Source organism: Monodelphis domestica, chromosome 5 (genome assembly GCF_027887165.1).
Source record: "Monodelphis domestica isolate mMonDom1 chromosome 5, mMonDom1.pri, whole genome shotgun sequence".
NCBI lineage: Eukaryota > Metazoa > Chordata > Mammalia > Didelphimorphia > Didelphidae > Monodelphis > Monodelphis domestica.
In genome coordinates, this window is record NC_077231.1 from 78,152,411 (window position 1) to 78,172,506 (window position 20,096).

Below are 20,096 nucleotides of genomic sequence, written 5' to 3' on the forward strand. Positions count from 1 at the left end.
ATCCAACCTCAGGCACCCCCTAGTAGTGTGACACTGGGCAGGTCATTTAACCCCAATTGCTTAGCCTTTGCCACTCTTCTATCTTAGAATTAATGTAAAGGTGGTTTTAAAAAAGCTCAGTTGTCAAACTGATCTTCCTGAAATCTAGGTCAGTGACCATATCATCCCTATATTCAATAAACTCCAATAGTTCCTTCTTACCTCCAGGATCAAATATAATATAAAATGTTCTACTTGGCATTCAAAGCCCTTTTTAACTTGTCCCCTCCCAAGCTTCCCAATCTTCTTAAGTTGTACTCCCTGGCCACCATATCCCTGTGTACTCTGCAATGACACTGGCCTTCTTGCTGCTCCTCATATATAACCCTTCATCTCTTCACTCTAAGTAGTTTGACTTCTTGCCCCCCATGTCTAGAAGTCTCTGCCTCCTCCTCTGTTGGTTGGCCTCCAGGGCTTCTTTCAAAGGTCAGATAAAAGTCCACCTTCTACAAAAAGGCTTCATGCTAGTGTTTTCCCCCTGTTAATTACTCTACTTTATCTTGTACACATCTTATTTGTACAGTGGTCTCAATGTTGCTTTTAAGACTTTAAGTTCCTAAGAGCAAAGGCTCCATTTTTTGCCTTTATTTGAATGCCCAGAACTTTACAGATAGTAATCATTTAATAAAATGTTTACTGACAAAGCTCAGTGCAAGGTCTTTATTCATTTTCTTGATCCCCTCAGCTGTTCCCCACAAATTACCTTGCACTAAATAAACAAGTGTACATTTTGCATAGGGACTAGGGACAATCCCTTCCCCATATGTTTATATCTTTGCATGTGTCTATGTTGACTCTAATATAAAACAGAAGCTCCTAGAGGGAACAGCTTATTTCATTTATGTATCTGAATCTTCCCAGAGTCTGACACACACCACACACTTATAAAGTAAAAGTTGACTGATGACAATAATATTGATAGTTCATATTTATGATACTTTAAGGTTGATCATCCCAGTCTTATGAGATAAGTATTCTTATCTCCATTTTACAGATAAACAAACTAAGGCCTAAAGAATGACTTGCCCAGAGTCACACAATAAGTATTCCTATCTCGTTTCAAACCCAAATCTTCCTAATTCCAAGTCCAGCAAACCATGTCCAGGATGATTATAGGATGGGGTGAAGGGAAAGACTAGTCCAGGTACTAACATCACTGAGTTCAAGTCAGCAATGAGGACAGGAAGAAGGTAGCATGAACAGACAGGCACTTTAAAACAGAAAGAGTTATACATGGGTATACAGTAATATGCTGACTCCCCCGTATGTTCTTTTAGTCAGGGAAAATGGCCTCCACAGGAAAGCTGTCATAGATATAGTATCCTCAAGAGAGCCAGGTTTCTATTAAAGGAAAGACTGACTTCAAAAGAATTTTGAAAAGATCAAGAATATAAGGGAATTTATTGGAGACAAAATTGAATAAATTCAATTCAACATTTGTCGAACTGAATTTCAAAGAATATGGTTAAAGTCCTACTAAATCAATATAATAAAATGGAGAGACTCACTAATTTGATATTTATAGTAATTTAACAAGATCTAGCTGTTTACCTTTTACATTATGATAAAGATTTTCTAGACAACTAACATAAACAAGCTATAAAAAGTAGTAAAGAATAAATGTCTCCAACTTTTAACAAGTAATTAGCTTATCTGTATGCAAAATGCAAATTATTCCCATATATTCATTAAAGTAGTTCCTACAAGAACAACTACTTGCCAATTTTTTTCAGCCTAATTTCCCTTAATCTACTTAGAAAATAATAAAATTGCATTTATAACACTTCTACTTCAGAATTTTCATTAATTCATACTGGGCTACTCCCTGAATTTGGGAAGGTTTTGTTCCTGTTTTAGTAAAAACCTGCAATTTCCCATGTGAGAGAGAACTAACTACTGGTGAAGAAGCTTCTTCAACTAACACATCTGAACAACTTATTTGTGGCTCTTAGTCTCCTGAGAGTTTCCAGAGGCACAATGAAGTTAAGTGACTTGCCTTCAGACACAAAGTTAGTAAATCTAACAAGCAGGATCAAAGAACGGTCTTCTCGACACTAAGGACAATTGCCTGGTCACATGGCATCTCCTAAGGAAGTGTTTGTAAATTAGAAGTATCACCCTCTCTAAATTATAACTATGATTTTGGGGAAGAAAAAAACAGCCTCAATTATACTAAGGATTTCTAAGTGAATCAAGTGCAGAATCAAGGCCCATTATACCATAGAAAAAAATTTAAACAAATTATTACATTTGCAAAGCTAACACATTGCTTTTATATAGACAAGTTTGCCTCTAAAAAAAATTTAATTACTTGTAGCAGATATCTTGAATCTGTTTTCTCACCTGTAATTTCAATTCCTCTAACTCCTTAGTTTTTTCTACTAATTCCCCTCTTAGTTCAGCAAGAAGCAGCTGAAATTTTTCCTGAAGAGATTGTTTTTCACTTAAGAGTTGCTTGAGCTCATTTTGTGACTTTATGTACTCATTCTGTAACCTGATTTTAAAAAAGGAGGAGAAAAGACTTGGGAGTCAATGTTAAGTATATTCCTGGCTTTCTGATGGCATTGCTTTATGTTTAGCCAAACCAACATTACAGAAGAAAATTATAAGTATCAAATACTCTATTAAACTAGTAAATATTTTTTTCTACTAGGTTTCATTTAATTGCCAATTGAATAATTATTTCTAAAGCAATTTCACATAGGAAAAGTATATAGTGATTACCTGGATGTTTTGAAACAGTTGCATTTTTTAGCTTTTTCAAGAAAAATTGAAGGAAAAAAGACAAAACATACTTGACATTTATCATAACTATGTACAAGACAAAAATTTAAGGGCTTATGTTTTAAAAGAACAAAAGCAATCTTTTAAAAATTTTAACCTAAGAAAGCATAGAAGGAAATAAGAAAGAACAGAAGAAAAAATATTTGCAAACACCTCTGATAAGGGTATGCTATCTAAGATATAAGACAGTATTAACAGAAATATATATAAAGCCAAAAGCCACTCCTCAATGGATGAGTGGTCAAAGGTTGAGAACCCATAGTTCCCAAAGAACTACAAATGTTTATGACAATATGTGTGACTACTCCAAATCATTTGTTCATCCTTCATTTTTTGAGAGGTCCAATGACATCACAAGAGTGATGTCTTGATTTGTGAATGAATTGTATTTAAGTAAGACAGTGACCCAAAGTCATCAGTGTCATTCTCTTCAAAGAGTCATGAAAGTTCAGCAACAAGACAAAAATCAGGACAACTGGGACAGTGGATGATACTGGCATCTTTGAATCTACAGAGACTACAACAAATCACTTACTATTTAAGAAAAACATAAATCAAAGTAGATCTTAAAGTTTTACCTCCCCATCTAGAAAAGTGGCAATGCTGGCAAAAGAAATAGTCAAAGTTAGAAATTTTATGGAAAGACAGGGTTAATACACTGTTGGCAGAGCTGTGAACTACTCTAATCATTCTAAAAAACAATTCGGAATTATGCTAAGAAAATGACTAAAATATCCAAGTCATTTGACCCCAAGATTACAACACTAGAATGCACCAAGGATGTCACAAAAAGAGATAAAGCTCCCACATAAACTATATTATTTATTATAGCTCCTTTTGTAGTGGCAAAGAAATAAAAATGAAGTATATGCCTATTGGTTGGGAATAGCTAAACAAATAGGCATATGATACATAAATGCAATAAAATATTACTGTGCCATAATAAATTATAAATATGAAGAATTCAGAGAAATCTAGGAAAATATCTGGAGACTGATGCTGAGTGAGTTTAGTAGAAACAGGAAGACAACATGTTTTACAGCAATGTCAGTGGAAGGAATAAAAACAACTAAATGTTTTTAAATTAGAATGGCCAAGCTTAGCTCAAAGAGCTGAAGAAATAAAGCCAAATGAAGCTTCTTCCCCTTCATTCATTCGTGGGGTGAGAGGCAAAGAGAGTGGAATATTATTTATATTTATCTATAGTGTCAAAAGTGGTCAAAGCATTGGTCAGTTTTGCTGAATTGCTTTTCTTTCCTTCTTTTTAAAAATCTTTTGTTACAAAAATGTTTGCTCCCTCCCTCCCCCCTGCATGTAGGAAAGTTGCAGGGCGGGGCAGTATGTTTGAAAATGAATGTGACATAAAGACAAAGGACAGCAATGAAAATAAAATAAACCTGAATGTCTTATTCTAGAAATTAATGAGAATTTTACCGTAAACTCCAGAACAATCATTTATATTTAACAAAATAACATGAACTTCCAGTGACCACTTTTAATACTTAAGATTAAAGAGAAAAAATTAAAATTTGAAGTAATTTACCTTGTGTGTTCAGCTTTCAAAGTCTGGTAATTAGTTTTGTGATGTTCACATCGAAATCTCTCATCAATCAACATTTTTTGGAACTCTGATTGTGAACTCGTCAGCCCAGTATCTCCACCAGGAGGAAAAATGTTGGCAAAAGCATCCATCTTGGTTAATGAGCTGACAACCATGTAAAAACAAAATTTGGCTCAGCCTACCACTTTTGATATTCTTTCCAGAAGTATTTCCCACCACTTTCTCTCTCTGACAGAATCCCAGGGGGCAAAATGATACCTGCGCAGAAAAATAAGCTTAATTAGTGTTCAGTTCATTCAAAGTCTCTTCAGTATTGCAATTTTAAAAATTACTTTTCCTTCTACATTATTATCTTCCATCTCTTCTTATAATTCATATATTTAGAATAAACTGTTGATATCTATTCAAAAGAAAGCATTCTCAAGTTTTAGGAGGAAGATAAGGTGATATTTAAACAAATATATATGATTTTCCTATAGCAAGAAAAAAAATGTACAAGACTACCATGTACAAAAAAAAACAAAGAAAAAAACAAAGAAAAAAATGTACAAGACTACCATGTACAAAAAAAACCGTGTCACCAAAAAAAAAAAAAAAGGAGTTTCTAGGCCCACAATGCAGAGAAGTCCTGTTTCCATAAGAGACAGTGCTAGATTTTGGAAGTGGCCAAACCACCTCAATTACAAGTGTAGCTGTAAGAAACCCTAATAACAAATACCTCTTAATCCATAAGAAAGTGAGTAATGGGGTGGGGACAGAGGGAGAGAGGGAGGGAGAAGGAGGAGAAGAGAGGAATGAGGGGAAGGGAGGGGAGGGAAGGGAGAGACAGAGAGAAGACAGACACACATGGAGAGAGAATGAATGAGAATGTAGTCAATAACCATTTGCACTCTTCAAAGCAAAAGGGAACTTCATTTAGTCCAGAGTCTAAGAAGAAAAAATTAAAATTATTCATCAATAATTAAAATATTATATTAAAAATTTATTGATGATAATTAGAGATAAAGGAATAAAAAGGTAACAAAATAAAAAGCCAGGTACCAATGGCTAATCAACCTGTTCAAAAGCCTGCTTACCACCACAGTTGCCGACAGGAAGGAAAGAGGTTAGGGCCAGCAACCCCACTGCATAATATCCCCTGTCTACAGGAAGTATATAACAAAGTCAGTGGGCTCCCGGGAAATGTAGTTTTTAGGGTAACAGATTTCTAATTATACATTTCCCCCAATGATCATTTGGGAGACTAGTCTTCCCAATTGTTCATTTAACGTGATCAACTTTTAAATTACAATATTTTGGGGATAAAATGGAAAAAGAACAAACCAATGATTGCTAGGCACATTGACAAAAAGCCAATTGGGGAAGAAGTCCCCTTTGGCATAAGAGTATATATACAAAAATAAATACATTCAACCCCACACAGTTCAAATCACTACATCCCAAAGTTCACTTTGGATCTTCTCGTGCAGTGTGTGGTCTATGCAAGCATTTTCATGATGCCTTCTCTAAACAGTTCACTTTCTGGATTCAGAGAGGTAGCATATATCTTATCCTGAAATTTCTCTCAAAAGAATTTAAACTTTGCATTTTAGAAAAATAATACATTCCCCCCTGAGGAGGATGTTGAAAAACACAAGGATCACTTAGGAATGCATAGCTGAGTTATGAGGTATATGAATCAATTAGGAAGGGAAATAAAAAACATCCAAAAAAATCCAAATAAAAGAGGAAAAAAAAAACTTGTGGATGAAATATAAAATATAAAGTTCCTTGAATCAGGGCCCAATTAAAATTATTTAAGCAATTTTGCATTTACCCAATCAGTAGCCAGGACTCCAGAAAGTTTGCCACACTATGAAAGACAGAAAAGGGACTAGATTATAGGAGCCATATAGTAGTCAAATTGAGATACTTGGTGAAATGTGGCACATAGTAAGTCCAGCCTCTGACATGTCAAAACAGCCTCAACTTCAAACCCCAAACAAGTTCAAGCCAAGCCCTCTTGTCTTGGCTCAAATTACATCATTCCCACTGGGTGCGGTCACTGACTTTGTGCTCAATAGTGTACTATAGTGGGGGATCAGGAACCAAAGTTTGACAGGTAACTGAGAAGGAGGGAACAGATAAAGAGAAACACCACTTCCCTCCCAGGCAGAGTTGTCTCAGAGAAATTTGAAGTTAATCTATGCCCAGAGCTGAAAGATAAAAGGAAATCCCCTTCAATCTCTGGTCTGTTCTCTTCTTTGGATCATTTGTTGTCTGTGATTCCCCTTAGTAAATTGAAGAAAAGATGTCTATTTCTTCAGTAAATTATAAGATCTATTTATTGATAGGTTTGGAATGGTTGGTTAGGGAAGAGGGAAACAGGAAGTCCCTAATCTATTTTCCATCTAAAATTTCTTCAAGGGGTTGAAGCTCAGGTATAGGGACCTAAGTCCCAGAAGACCTTAGGATCTTTGTGTAGACAGGTTGATGTATTTTCCTGAGACAGAGATACAGCTTTTGAAGGAAATCTTCAGGGTGAATGGGCTTTTTCCTTCCCCAAAGGGAAAGAGTCTTTATCCACCAATTATAAAGAAAAATGGTTAATCTGGGTCTCTTCAGATCCATGAGGGATTTGTAGCCAGATAAGATTAGTGAGATTTGCTCCTTTCCCTCTCAGGTCAGAAGGACAAGAAGAAGAGTATATTCCCAACTGTTCACATGATTTTCTTAGCAGGAGATTCCAGTCCCATTCCCTATTGGCTGCCAAAGTTCTATTTCCCTCTTGCATGCAATTTCATTATAAAATCCAATCTTTGCAATATGATTTGTATCTCTCTCATCCACAATAGGTAGTATGCAGGTAGTTTTGTGCTTCTTTAGCATTGTACAGTGGCTCTTTTTGTATTCCCTTCTTCTGGAATCATACAGAAGCATTAAACAAAGTCCCATAATTCTTAACAATGAATGGCATTATTTCTATAGTCTAAAGCCTTTTTGAGTATGCATTGACATTAGGGTAAATGTTTTTTTAAACTTATATTACTGCAAAATCAAAAAAGTTAAAGAAATTCTTCTTAATACTGGTGACATATGCTTCAAATATAAAAAGGAGAGAAAAAATAAAACTTAAATACTATATTGCACATATTAGGAAAAATAATAATAAAAAGTTTTTAAAATAAAAATTATATAGCTTACAATCAGTGACATACTATGTCAGTAAAGGAGAGGTAGAATATAAAGGTTTCTTTATATTATATATATATATATGTGTGTGTGTGTGTGTGTGTGTATCTACACATAAATAAAAATGAGATCCAATTCTTTTTTAACTTGGCCATGAAGCACTGGGTGAGTGCAGATGATTTTCACGAAGTAACAATTTTTTATAAAGACCAGTAGTACAATAGGTAATGCACACTCAAGAAGTATAAAAACCCACAGTTATAATAGCCCATTTAATGACAATAGCAAATAAACCCACTATCATATTTTACGTGAGTTGCTAAGTGACATTAAAAAAAAAAAACCTTAGAAGATAATGGATACTTGTCCCAAGTTTTTCAGGTATAGCAATCTTTCAACCTTGGCTGAGATTTTTTTTTTAATCTAGTACTGCCATCATTACAAAATGTGGTAGGAGTCCAGAAAAAAACAAACCTCTATACTGTTGATGTTGGGTTCAAAAATGTCACCAAGATATGGACCTTTCTGGTGGAAGGGTAGAGTAAGCTGAAGAGTTCCCAGGAAAAGTAGTTTTTCGGGTAACACATTTCTAATTATACAACCATGACACTAGCTACACACAAAGCTATCCTAACTATCATACATCAAAATATGCTCATGGATTCCCATGAACATCTCATTAATAGTTCCACCTTATCATTTCTATTCCCACTCAGAATACAGGCATTCTCATATTACACCCTCCGGTTCTTGCCTGTCTTTCTGGGATTCCCCTGAGTTACAACATGCCTTGAAACATGAAACATGTCTTCTTTTCTTAAATTCCAATTTCAGGAGGTATAAATTGAGGGGGAAATGTTTTTTTTAAAAAAAGGAACTTGGGTCTTAAGTAGAAGTCAAGATCTTTAGTAATAAGAAATATGTATAATTAAGAAGATTTAACTCTATTTAAGAAATCCACTGAAAATAAAAAATGGGAGACAACAGAAATTACACTGATATAAACTTTATTAATTTCATCTAGTAGCTAAACCACTGTACCTTGATTGCTACAAGAAGTATATCAAGACTCTAGAAAACACCTTAATGAGCAAAAATTTAACTTGTCAAAGAGAAAGCATGTAAGGAAACACTATATTAGAATGTAAATACAAGAACTTTAGGATTACACTGAGAACTTAGAAAGACAGATGATGGAGAACTACTACTATCATTTGATAAAGAAAAAAGTTAGTCTAAAGAAAGGTTGACAAGGTATCCAAGTTAAGCAAATTTAGCCCAAAGAGGTGTTTACAGGTAAAAAAAAAGAGAAAAGATTACAAACAGAAAGAAAATAGAAAAGTGCAGAAATCATTACAATAAATTGTTTCCCCCATCAAAGGAAGACTCACAATACTAAAACCCTACCGTGACAGTCTCCAAGGTGCTTGAAGACAAAGTAAAAATGGCACTAAAGACAACAAAGATGGGGAAAAGCAAGTGATAGCTATAGAGTAAAGTTGTGGTAGGGTGGTAAAACTGTGAGGGCACTGAGGAACCAATTTACAAGGTATACAAAGAAGGAAGATATCAAGGATGTGATACAATTCTTGGAGCTTAATTTTTTTTTTTAAGTGATACAGCATTAAAAACTATTGAACTAAATACCTACTCTATCATTTATATAAAATCTTTATGAGTCCTCTCTATACATCTACTGGGGACATCCTCAATGAGGATATTAGTACAGAAGAAGCAGATTTTCACAAACTATATTAAAAAATGAACCATACCTGACAATCAGTTAGGAAATGTAAAGAATAAATCTAAGATCTAAGGTCTCCTAATCATACAATCAGATCATTTAGTATTCTTGAGGGGATTCCTTGTAGATGGCAAAATCTAGAAAAAGCTGCTTTTTGCATATAACACTATTGACTACATCAAGAACCAAAGCATGGCACTCTATCTTGGAAGAAATCTATTATTATTTAAAAGAAAGGTCTGTCCATCCACACAGGAAAGCCCAAGTGGATAAAGAATGTCTATAACCTGTATTTTACCATGCATTTGAATACACAGACTACAAACTTTGTCTAACAGTGAACATATCTGGGAGAGGCACTGGAGATGCACTATGACCTAAGTCCAGAGTTGACAGGAGTGAGGAATGCCAAGTCGATGGCCATACTACTCCACTGGGACCCTGAAAATGTCAGAGAAAGTGAGGAAGATTGCTAGCAGATTGAGTGGACCCAATCAGGCAAACTTTGAGGAAGATGTGGGCAAGAGTCAATAGAATAAGCAAGCATAGATGATTTACAATCTGTCTCGCTGAAGGAAGCTCCCTATTTGAATATTTAGGATTTACAAGCCAAATGATATGCATTATCTCATTTTATTCTCACAACAATGCTATGAAAATAGGTAGTATGTTTTGGGATGCTTCGGGAGGGGAGAATAGGGGAAGGAGGGTAAGATATGGACCTATGATTTTATGGATATAAAACATCCCCTTTATGGTGAAAACTCCCTTTAACAATAGAGATTAACAATTTATCTGTCACTTATCTTAAGAGAATTTAAGTTGCCCAGAGCACTACAGTGAATCTTTTAAAGGGGCAGATGATATGAGAAATATCCTCAGGTGCACATGGAGCTGGGGAGAGGAGCAAGTCTAGCCCCTCACTTCCCTCTGGCTTTCTAGTAAGGAACTCTCTGCTGGGGTGATGGTGCACATGGCCAAACTCAGAACTGTGCCCCCAATCTAGCACGGGTGCCATAGGTTCACCACCATGGACTTTAGTTTAGTCACTGGGCAACAGCTCATAACATGCCAGAGGCAGGATTCAAAGTCAGATTCTTTCTGACTCCATGGCTGGTCTTCTACGATGATCCAATGTCTTTGCCTCTTGATACAAGTATTATTATCCCCAAATCACAGAAACTGAAGCTTAAAGATGAATGGACTTTTTTAAAAGTCTCCTGGGTCATGAATAATTGAAGCAACCTTATTTACAAGGTAAGAAACTACATTAAAAACATTTATAATTGGTTACTTTATAAAGCTTAAAGTTATATAAATGTGATTATTCTATTCTAATAGTTAAAATTGTTTTTCAAAAAATAAAAATGGTAAAAAGGACCTTTTACTGTGCAAATTAAAGAGAAAGACCTTAAAAATTAAAGATATTCAATTAAAATTTCACTAGTTTTTCTTTAATTCATTAAACATTTTTCTAGACACCAATCTCCCTTAGTAACAGATTTATTCTGTCACCTTTTTGCTTCCTGAAAGAGTATCTTTAGTCTTATCCAATTCAATAATGAAATTCCTCCACTCTGAAATACACATTACAAAAAAATGAGCTTAATAGCAATACATTACATAAGAAGGTTTTTAAACTAAATTGGACTTATCATAGATTCCTAAAAAAATTGTATTTTAATTGAGTTGGGGGGGGGAGTCCTTTAAGGCCACTTTACTACTTGTTCTCATGTTAAACTTATATCAGAATCTAACCTTTTCAAATATGCCTTTTGAGCACCTGGAATCAGTATTATCTTTTCTACTGCACACATTCATCATTCAATTACTGAGATAAATCATAAAACCTGCTAGTAATTTTAATTTTGCTCTTGGGTCCAAAGTAATTTTTAAGAGACAGAAATCTCAAAAATGAAGCTAATTCATTATTTTACAACAATTGCTAATGAGAAAACATCATAGACTATTTATTTTAGTAAGTTAAAAGCCTAACTTGGAAAAAAAAAAAAAGCTTTGCTTTATGATCATTAAAGCCCAGAGATATATGTAAATAATATATCTTTTCCCCACAAAATAAACATTCTGACAGAGATGTAAAATTCATCTTTGAACTATTTTCCCATTGATTACAACTACAAAGCAAAAATTATGTTCTTATGGGGGAAAAAAATAAGCCAATAGACTTAATTAAACGGAGTGGGGGCTAAGGAGAGAGCTACAGACCACTTTTCCCTTTCTATGGTGAATTTTTTGGCATCTGCTTATGATTGTATTCTTTGTAATTTGTAAATTGTCATTCTACAATTGCTTTACCAACTTTAGATTGTCCTTCTCCACCAATGCCATACTACATCATCACAACTGATATACCATACTCTTTCCTTTTTCACAGCCAATTTTTCCTGTCATTAAGGAGAGATCTTAGGACTTCACTTTCCTTCCTCTGAGTAGGCCATAAAAATGACATCAATTATTACCTGACAAAATTTACTTGTTTTACCATAAAAATGCCAAGTTTAAAGCTCCAAGTTATATAAATATGCACAACAAAAACACATCTGTGGTTTCATCTTAGACCTAGAAAACTGGTAAAGAAGACAAAAGATGGAATGGGCAGTGTTGTAGGTTATAGAAAAATTGGCATGTCCACATACAATTGGTAGTTTTTAAGTGGTCCAACCACTCTAGAAAGTAATCTGGAATCTACAAAGAAAGTGACTAAAATATCCATACCCTCTCACCCTAAGAGATTCCATTTCTAAGAATGTATCCATGAGAAGGAAAAGAAATGAGGTGGTGAATGCAATATACACCAAAATACCTATAGCAGTATTTTTTTTTTGTGATAGCAAATTACTAGAATCAAAATAAATGTCCATTGGCTTTTAGACATTGACGTTGAGGCTTTATGGTACACAGATGTAATGGATAATCATTGTAATATAAGAAATGATGAATATGAAGAATTCAGAGTACAATAGGAAAACTCACACGAACTGATGAAAAATTACATAATCAGAACTAGGAAAACAATATATGTAATGACTATAACAAAAATGGAAAAAAACAAAGCACACAAAACAAAACTGAACAGTGTAATTATAATGATCAAGGTTGGTCCCAAAGAAAGGTGAGAGACTAGTAAGATCAAAGAATATTGCTTGTATTGTTAGATTCAACTGAAATATTGGTTAGTTTTCCTGGTCTGCTTTTCTCTACTATCTCCCTCCCTTCCCTCCCCCTGCCCTCTCCTTTCCTATTATAGGGGATAGGTTCACTGGACAGGAGAAAATATATTTGGAAATGAAGGTGATATAACAACAAAATATACAAATAAAATTCCCCAAAGAAAATGAGTTTAGCCAAATGTATTTGAAATACTCCAATCTAGAATTTCAAACAGCTTGCTAGCCATTCCCATTTATACTACCCCTCCATTACTTACTGCTTTTTGAGCTTGGATCTCTCAGCCTGACATTCAAAGCCTTTCACAATTTTACCTTAACCTAATTTTATAGCCTGATCTCCAATAAAGCAAACTAGATTACTCACTCTTGCCTAAACAAATGCCTAGTTTTCCAAACCCTGGATCTTTGCAAATTCTTTCCTTTTTGAGGAATACAGTATAGTCTTTCCATTGCTCCCCTAAATTTACGTGTTCAATTCTTTTCAATCTTTAAAGAACCAACCCAATTGGCTTCTCTTCAATAAAGCCTTCTTTGATTCCCTAAGCTCTGAAAATAATTTCTTCCTCTGTATTTGCATAACACTTTGCATCTCTCATAACATTTTCACATCTTACCTTGTATTAGATTTATGGCAAGGGTTTGTAACCTTGGGGTTTTTTTTTTCACATTTTGACAACTATTTCATTGTACAATTATTTGTAATCCTGTCTATTATATTTTATACAACTAAAAATATTCAGAGAAAAGGTCTATGGCCCTCACCAGCTGTTGGCAACTTCAGTCATACACCAACTTTGTCACCCCACTTTTAAAGGAGTGGGGCCTATGACACAAAATGTCTAAAAACCTTTGATTATGTCCATACGCCTATTGAAGTATAAGCCCCCTGAAGCCAGAGACCACTTCTGCTTTTATTCTTTATTTCCTTGTGTCACAGAGATTGGTGTCCAAGGTAGTTGTTGAGTTAATGAATTCAGGTAAAACATTTAAACTCTCTATGCCTCAGTACTGCCCATGGCCTACTGGAGTTGAGAGTGATCAATCACCTGTCAGCATCCCAGAGACCTGAATTAGCAGAGGGAGATACTCTGCTATTTATTATCTACTACTTAATAAGGCAAAGTGAGCATTTGAGTTCTTCAGCCATAAGAATTCAAACAAAAACACTTTCTGACTAACCCTGACTAACTAAATGTTATCATAATATTTAATTAAATAGAATAGCTGATTTTTTCAAAGATTTTTAGATAATCAAGGTTTTACTATTCTCTCCAGCAAAGAAAAAATTTTGGAGTCACTCCTTCTATAGTAGGAAGGACACTGCTGGCAGGGGAAGTCTTTTGCACACCCTCTATTTTCATGAACTTTGGAAAGATTTCCTTCTCCTTGTACAGGCCTGACTAAGATATAATGGTGTGTAGGACAGCTTGAGCTATCTTCATCTTGGGCTGTCAGAGGACAACTGTTCTCAGACTTTCATAGTTTATTTCACATACTTTAGGATGAATTAGAGCTACATCTTTACTTCCAGAATTCTTTCATAAAAATACAAATGTACTGAAACAACAGTTCAATTATAGGAATAAAATAACATTTTAATGCATAATGATCGGTTGGTTGATTGCTAACCGTTTAACATAGATTCTTTCCCTTTTTTCCTTCCTTGTCTGTCCCATTCTTCTCCAGAATCAAAATTATGGATACCTGGCATTTTACCAGGTCATGGGAGTGTATGCTTCCAGCTGCATTTCAAGGGCTGTGGCAGGATGTCAAGTTTTGTCATTTTTCTGTGTACTACCAACTGATGGGTTGCCAAGGTCATTTGCAGGAGACTAGTTGAGGACTTGTCTAGGATGATCTATAAGGTTTTGGTTTTTTTCCTCAAAAATATCCAGGTTTTTTCTTCCTCTGGCTTTCTACTTATAAGTAATGCCCAGTGTAGACTCTTAACTGGAGTATTAATTTCTTTAGATAAGAAGTACTCACTTTTCTGTCACATAGCATTTAAAGCAGTGTTTTGAAATGTGCAAAGGCATAGCATGTGTTTTTTAATGGAATGTGTTTTGGATGCTTTCCATGAGCATCAGCAGCTGTGCTCTTAGAATATTTTGAATTAGCATACTTTGGGGCAGACATTGTATCATTGCTGAAGAGATACAGGCTCTTATGAAAAAGAAAATGCCATGTATGAATCTCTGTAGATGCAGAACTGGTAAAGATAAGTACTGGGACCAGGGAAGGAGCCACAACTGCTTGTGTAGGTTGGGTCTGAAGAAATACTGGTTGGAAAGAGGAGGATTAAGAGGAACCTAGAGCGATGAAGCTTTCTTTCAACTACATCTCAAGGACCTCTTGCCCCCAGTTAATTTCATTGTGATTAACAACACTGATTCCCTAGAACACCAGCACAATCATGGGATATGAGATACAGAGCTTAAAGTAACCTGCCCTTCCTTTTCAATGATAGTTCTGTTAATTAGATGTGTTTTTATTATTGTTCTATTTTGAATCCTCCATTCAGTTACAAACTCAAGTATTTCAAGTACCTAGGGAAACTATAAATACATTACATATTTTATCTATACATATGTCTATTATATACAGGAGTAATAAAAACATGTTTACTGAATGGTTGGTTTCAGGGCACCTTAGCTTTACATTAGTCTAAACCCAAGTATCAGCAGCAATTTCGTTGGTCTGAACAAATATTTGAGTGTTTGCATTGTGCAAGGCACTATACTAGGTATAATGGGGGAATACAAAGATTAGAAAAATGAAGAACCTACCTTAAAGGATCTTACACTGTGTTACTGAGAGACTAGATAAATATACAAGTAACTAGAATTAGGTAATCTATAATAAATGCCAAAAGAGATGTGGGTACTCTAGGATTTCATAGGAGAGGTGTTATCTACTTTGGAAGATCAAAGGACTTTACAAAGGATATAGCATTTATGTTGGGATCTCAAGAATAGATTAGTAGAAGAAGTAAAGGAATGGGGAAGGAATAGCATTAGTAGACATGTGGAGGAGGGCAATAGGACACATATAAAGAACCGGATGGATGGCTCAGTTTGGCTGGAATATATAGTATATATATATTTATATATTTATTTATTTATATATGATCCCTCCAAATGCTAGAACTCCTCTTCCATATATTTATCTACTTTTAATACATACATGCTTATTAATTACACTCTTATGAGATACATATTTACATATATATATTTGTTTCCCTCTTTAGAATGTAAGCGCATGGATAGTTGGGATTATTTTATTCTTTATGTTTGGATCTACAGTGTTTAGCACAGAGTAGGCACTTAAATACTTATCAATTAATAGTATGTATAAAGGACTAACTGGAGAAAAGAACAAAATATAAATTGAAACATATCAGAGCTTTTGATCATAAACCTTGGGAGTTTGGATTTTATTCTATAGGTAGTAGAAGACCATTAAAGTTTTTTGGTTAGAGGGAATAATATGATTAGAACTGTGTTTTGAAGTTATCTGAATAGTGTGTGGTGTGTGCTGGACTAATTCAAAGGGCCTGAAACTGGAAGCATATATATATATATATATATATACTTTTTTTTAAACCCTTACCTTCCATCCTGGAGTCAATACTGTGTATTGGCTCCAAGGCAGAAGAGTGGTAAGGGCTAGGCAATGGGGGTCAAGTGACTTGCCCAGGGTCACACAGTTGGGAAGTATCTGAGGCCAGATTTAAACCTAGGACCTCCCATCTCTAGGCCTGGTTCTCAATCCACTGAGCTACCCAGCTGCTCCCTTGGAAGCATATATTAAGAGGTTCTCATGGTTGAGTTCAGAGCCAGCTTCATACATTACTAGTAGTATACCTCGGACTAAAATATAACACTAACCTCCCAGGATTGTTGAGATAAAATGAGAAAGGGTTATGAAAACCTTAAATCACTATATAAATGCTAGTCATTATATCAAAAATGACTTGGCAATTCATGTTATATCTGGGGTCAGAAGACCTGGTTTCAAACTCCAACACTTCACTTTTGTGATCCCAAGGAAATCACTTAGCTTCTCTGGCCTTCAGGGAAGGCTAGGTTCCTTATAGTTCTAAAACTATGAAGCTAAGATCTACTTAGTTTTTGTAGCTTCAAACTGCACTAAGACTTTTGGGGGACATCTCTGAGATCACTATGTTTTGCTTGTATAGAGATGGTGCTTTCTATTAATGTTAATTCTTCTGGCTTCTTTTCTTCCAGATTATCATTTATATTTCCAATCCTTTATCCTCTCTTTTGTTTCTTTAATAAGGCTTTCTACCATGGATTCAAATTTTTCTTCTAGTCTACCAATTATTTATGTTGTACAGGTCAAAAATTCAGTTTTCATAATTTTTAGTTCTCTTTTAGACATCTGGAACATCCTGCTATAGTTCCATGGTCTCTGAGAATCCCCAGAGTCCTCTGCCTCATCAGGTGGTAATTCACTTTCCTTTGTCTTGCCATACGTACTCCTATATACCCTCTTACCTGAACTGGAGACCATATTCCTTTTAATGTTAATTATCTTCTCCATTGGTTTACCTGCTTGTACTTAAAAGGTCTTTTGTTGAGTTTTCTTACTCATGGGATCTCTGGTAATTTTCACAATTTTCTCCTATTGATCACTTTCTGGAGCTCAGTGTCACACTAGGCAGTTTAGTTTACCACCTTTAGGCTTCCCTGCCTACTGACTTTTAGAGGACAGAATTGGACATAGCCAGATGCTGGGATCTTTCTCTTAGATTTAGTGAAGAGCTATACACAAGTCCCTTGTTCCTCCATTCTCTGGTCAAGCTATATCATAGCATAAGAGAAATGAAAAGGGGTGGGGGCAGGGGGAGAAATCAGGTTACTGAGTTCAAAGTTGCATAGCTTCCCTTTGCTAGAAATATCCCTAAAGGCAGCTAGATAGCACAGTGGACAAATACAGGCCCTAGAATCAAGAAAACTCAAGTTCAAATCCAACCCTACACACTTACTATGTAATACTGGGTAAACCATCATGAAGTTGTAGAGAAAACCTAATGGGCAAAAAGGAAAGAAAATTTAAGGCTTTTGATTTGCTATCATAAGACTGGTTAAAGATAGGGTATTATTAAAAAGAATTAAGATCTCAAGAGTTGGATGGGGTAAAGAATGAAACGGTAGCTCTGGAGTTACCAGGGCATGATACAGGCAATGACTTTGGACAGGTTTAGGGCAAAAAGCAAATATAGTACCATAAGGGAAATGGACAAGAAAACTACAGTGCAGAGAGTATATAGCAAGGTCCTAAAGAACAGATATTAGCTTTGTTTTGCCTTTTTTGTTAAAATTATCCCATATTAAAATGTTGCTATTCTAACACTCAATGTAAGATGTCTTTGAAGGTTCAGTTAACTTTGGTACCATTTTGGTAAGCTAACTTAAGGATGTTTTTCGAAACTTACCTAAGAATAGTATTCACTCAAATTATCTACCTTAAACTGGACATTGTTATGTCTCACTCTTTGTACAATATGTTAAGTTTCTGTGGGAAGTTCTGGGATTACTTTTCTAAGTGCTCTTAAAAAAACAGCCATGAAGTTGGCTTTGACCTTGAGAAGACATTTAATTAAATTCCTGTGCTTCCAAGCAGGACTTGAACCAATCCTGTAAGTCATTTCAGGCAAATGGTTTTCTGTTCTAAAGTATCCCTAGAGGAAAACGTTCTGTAACCTCTCTTGATAATGCAACTCATAACTCTTACTTCAAGTCAGGAAGTTCTTTCAAATGTTTAATCTAAAATTCTGCTATAATTCAAGTCTTTATTCATATTCTTTGTTCATGGAAATAGAGAATAATTTCTGATTATCTGACTATATTGATATTAGATTCTATTGTTACTGGCAATAGATTCTCAATTCCTCTTTCTCTCAAAAGTAAAAATAAAAAACCAGGCAAACAAATGTAATTTAAAGCATGGAGACAGTAGAGTGAAGTCCAACTCGAGGATAGTGAGTAGATACTTTGACTGTAGAAGATATGGAAGAATGGTAGGAAATAAGGCTGGAAAAGTAAGATTGTAGAGGACATGGAAAACCAATTTCAGGTGCTTTGTCTTAATGCTATATAGCCACTGAATGTTTTTGAACTGAAAAGTGACATGATCAAAGAGCAAAATTTACTAGTTGGTGGTTGTCCTTCATACTCGAAGATCAAAATGACATCACTGTGTTAGGGTCAATGTATCATGCATCTGACCTTGGTTAATCAGACCAATACAAACTCAGAAGGCTCTACCACAGGTTGGGTAGTAGTAGTAGTAGTAGTAGTAGTAATCTCTCAGTGACTGAGAATGATTATTGTCTTTGTGCATTTTCATTTACGGTGTACCCTCATATGACTTTGAAGTCCAAAGACTGAGGGGCAAAGTTTGTGGCACATGGGGCATGGGACGCCAGTTGTTACGGGAGGTGCAGTTGTGGCCTGGTGTCGGCGTTCACACGCAGCGGCAAGACGTCGACGTCATTCATCTTCAAAGGTGGTGGCGTCATGGTTAATGTGGGTTCGCCAGCTGCTTCTGACAGAGGCAGCAAGTTCTAGATGCTTTGGTGTATTGCCAGCCCATTTCAAGTTTGACTTTAGATGATCCTTGAATCTTTTCTTTGGTCGATCTTGTTTCCTGAGTCCAGCTGACAGTTCACCATAGAATACCTGTCTTGGTATTCGCTGTGGGTCCATGCAGATGACATGTCCAGACCATCGTAGCTGGGTTTTGAGGACCATTACTTCGATGCTGGTGGAGTTGGCTCTGTCAAGGACTTCCTGGTTGGTGATACAGTCCTGCCATCGGATCCTCATGATTGACCGGAGAGAGCATTGGTGAAATTGCTCCAGCTGTTTCATGTGCTTCCGGTACAGTGTCCATGTCTCGCAACCGTACAGGAGCGAGCTGAGGACCACTGCGTTACACACTTTGAGCTTCGTCGCAGTGCTTACACTGCTGTGTTGGAGGACTTTGCAGTGCAGCCACCTGAGTGCCTAGCTGGCCTTTTGGATTCTGGCATTGATCTCATGGTCTAGGGACCTGTCATTGGCGATGGTGCTGCCCAGGTACTTGAAAGTGTTGACGTTAGAAAGCTGCATGCCATCGATTGTAATGCAAGGCTGGTTAGTTGGCCTCCCTGGTGCAGATTGGAACAGCACCTCTGTTTTGCTGAGGCTGATAGGCCAAACAGTTTTGTTGCGGTGGAGAACCTGTCCACAATGGTTTGAAGATGATTTTCTTGGTGGGCCATGAGAGCACAGTCATCTGCGAAGAGAGCTTCCAGGATGAGTCTCTCTGTTGTCTTTGTTTTTGCAGTCAGGCGGCAAAGGTTGAATAGTGAGCCATCCAGTCAGTATTTGATGTAGATGCCCAGATTTAGATCCATCACAGCATGTTGTAATACTTGGGTGAAGAATAGGTCGAATAGCACCAGAGCAAGGAGGCAGCCTTGTTTCACGCCATTGGAGATGTTGAAGCGATCAGAAGTCTCTCCACCAGAAGGACTTCCCCTGTCATGTTGACATGAAAGAGCTGGATCAGTTTGACGAATTTTGCTGGGCCTATGTTA

At 35.9% G+C, this 20,096-nt stretch overlaps 1 protein-coding gene across 12 annotated transcripts in view; it reads right to left on the reverse strand.

Moving 5' to 3' along the window:
* The window catches only part of CEP83 (centrosomal protein 83), a 125,936-nt gene that overhangs the window by 67,257 nt on the left and 38,583 nt on the right, over window positions 1-20,096 (reverse strand). For 11 of the 12 annotated variants that reach the window (XM_016425721.2, XM_056800734.1, XM_016425723.2 and 8 more), the window contains 2 exons: window positions 4,367-4,642; window positions 2,383-2,533 (listed from right to left, as the gene is read on the reverse strand). In XM_016425721.2, the coding sequence (XP_016281207.1) occupies window positions 2,383-2,533; window positions 4,367-4,539 (324 nt within the window). In that variant the 5' untranslated portion in view covers window positions 4,540-4,642. Of the gene's footprint in view, window positions 1-2,382; window positions 2,534-4,366; window positions 4,643-20,096 lie in introns of those variants that run through there. The other variant, XM_007503215.2, reaches the window with a different exon arrangement.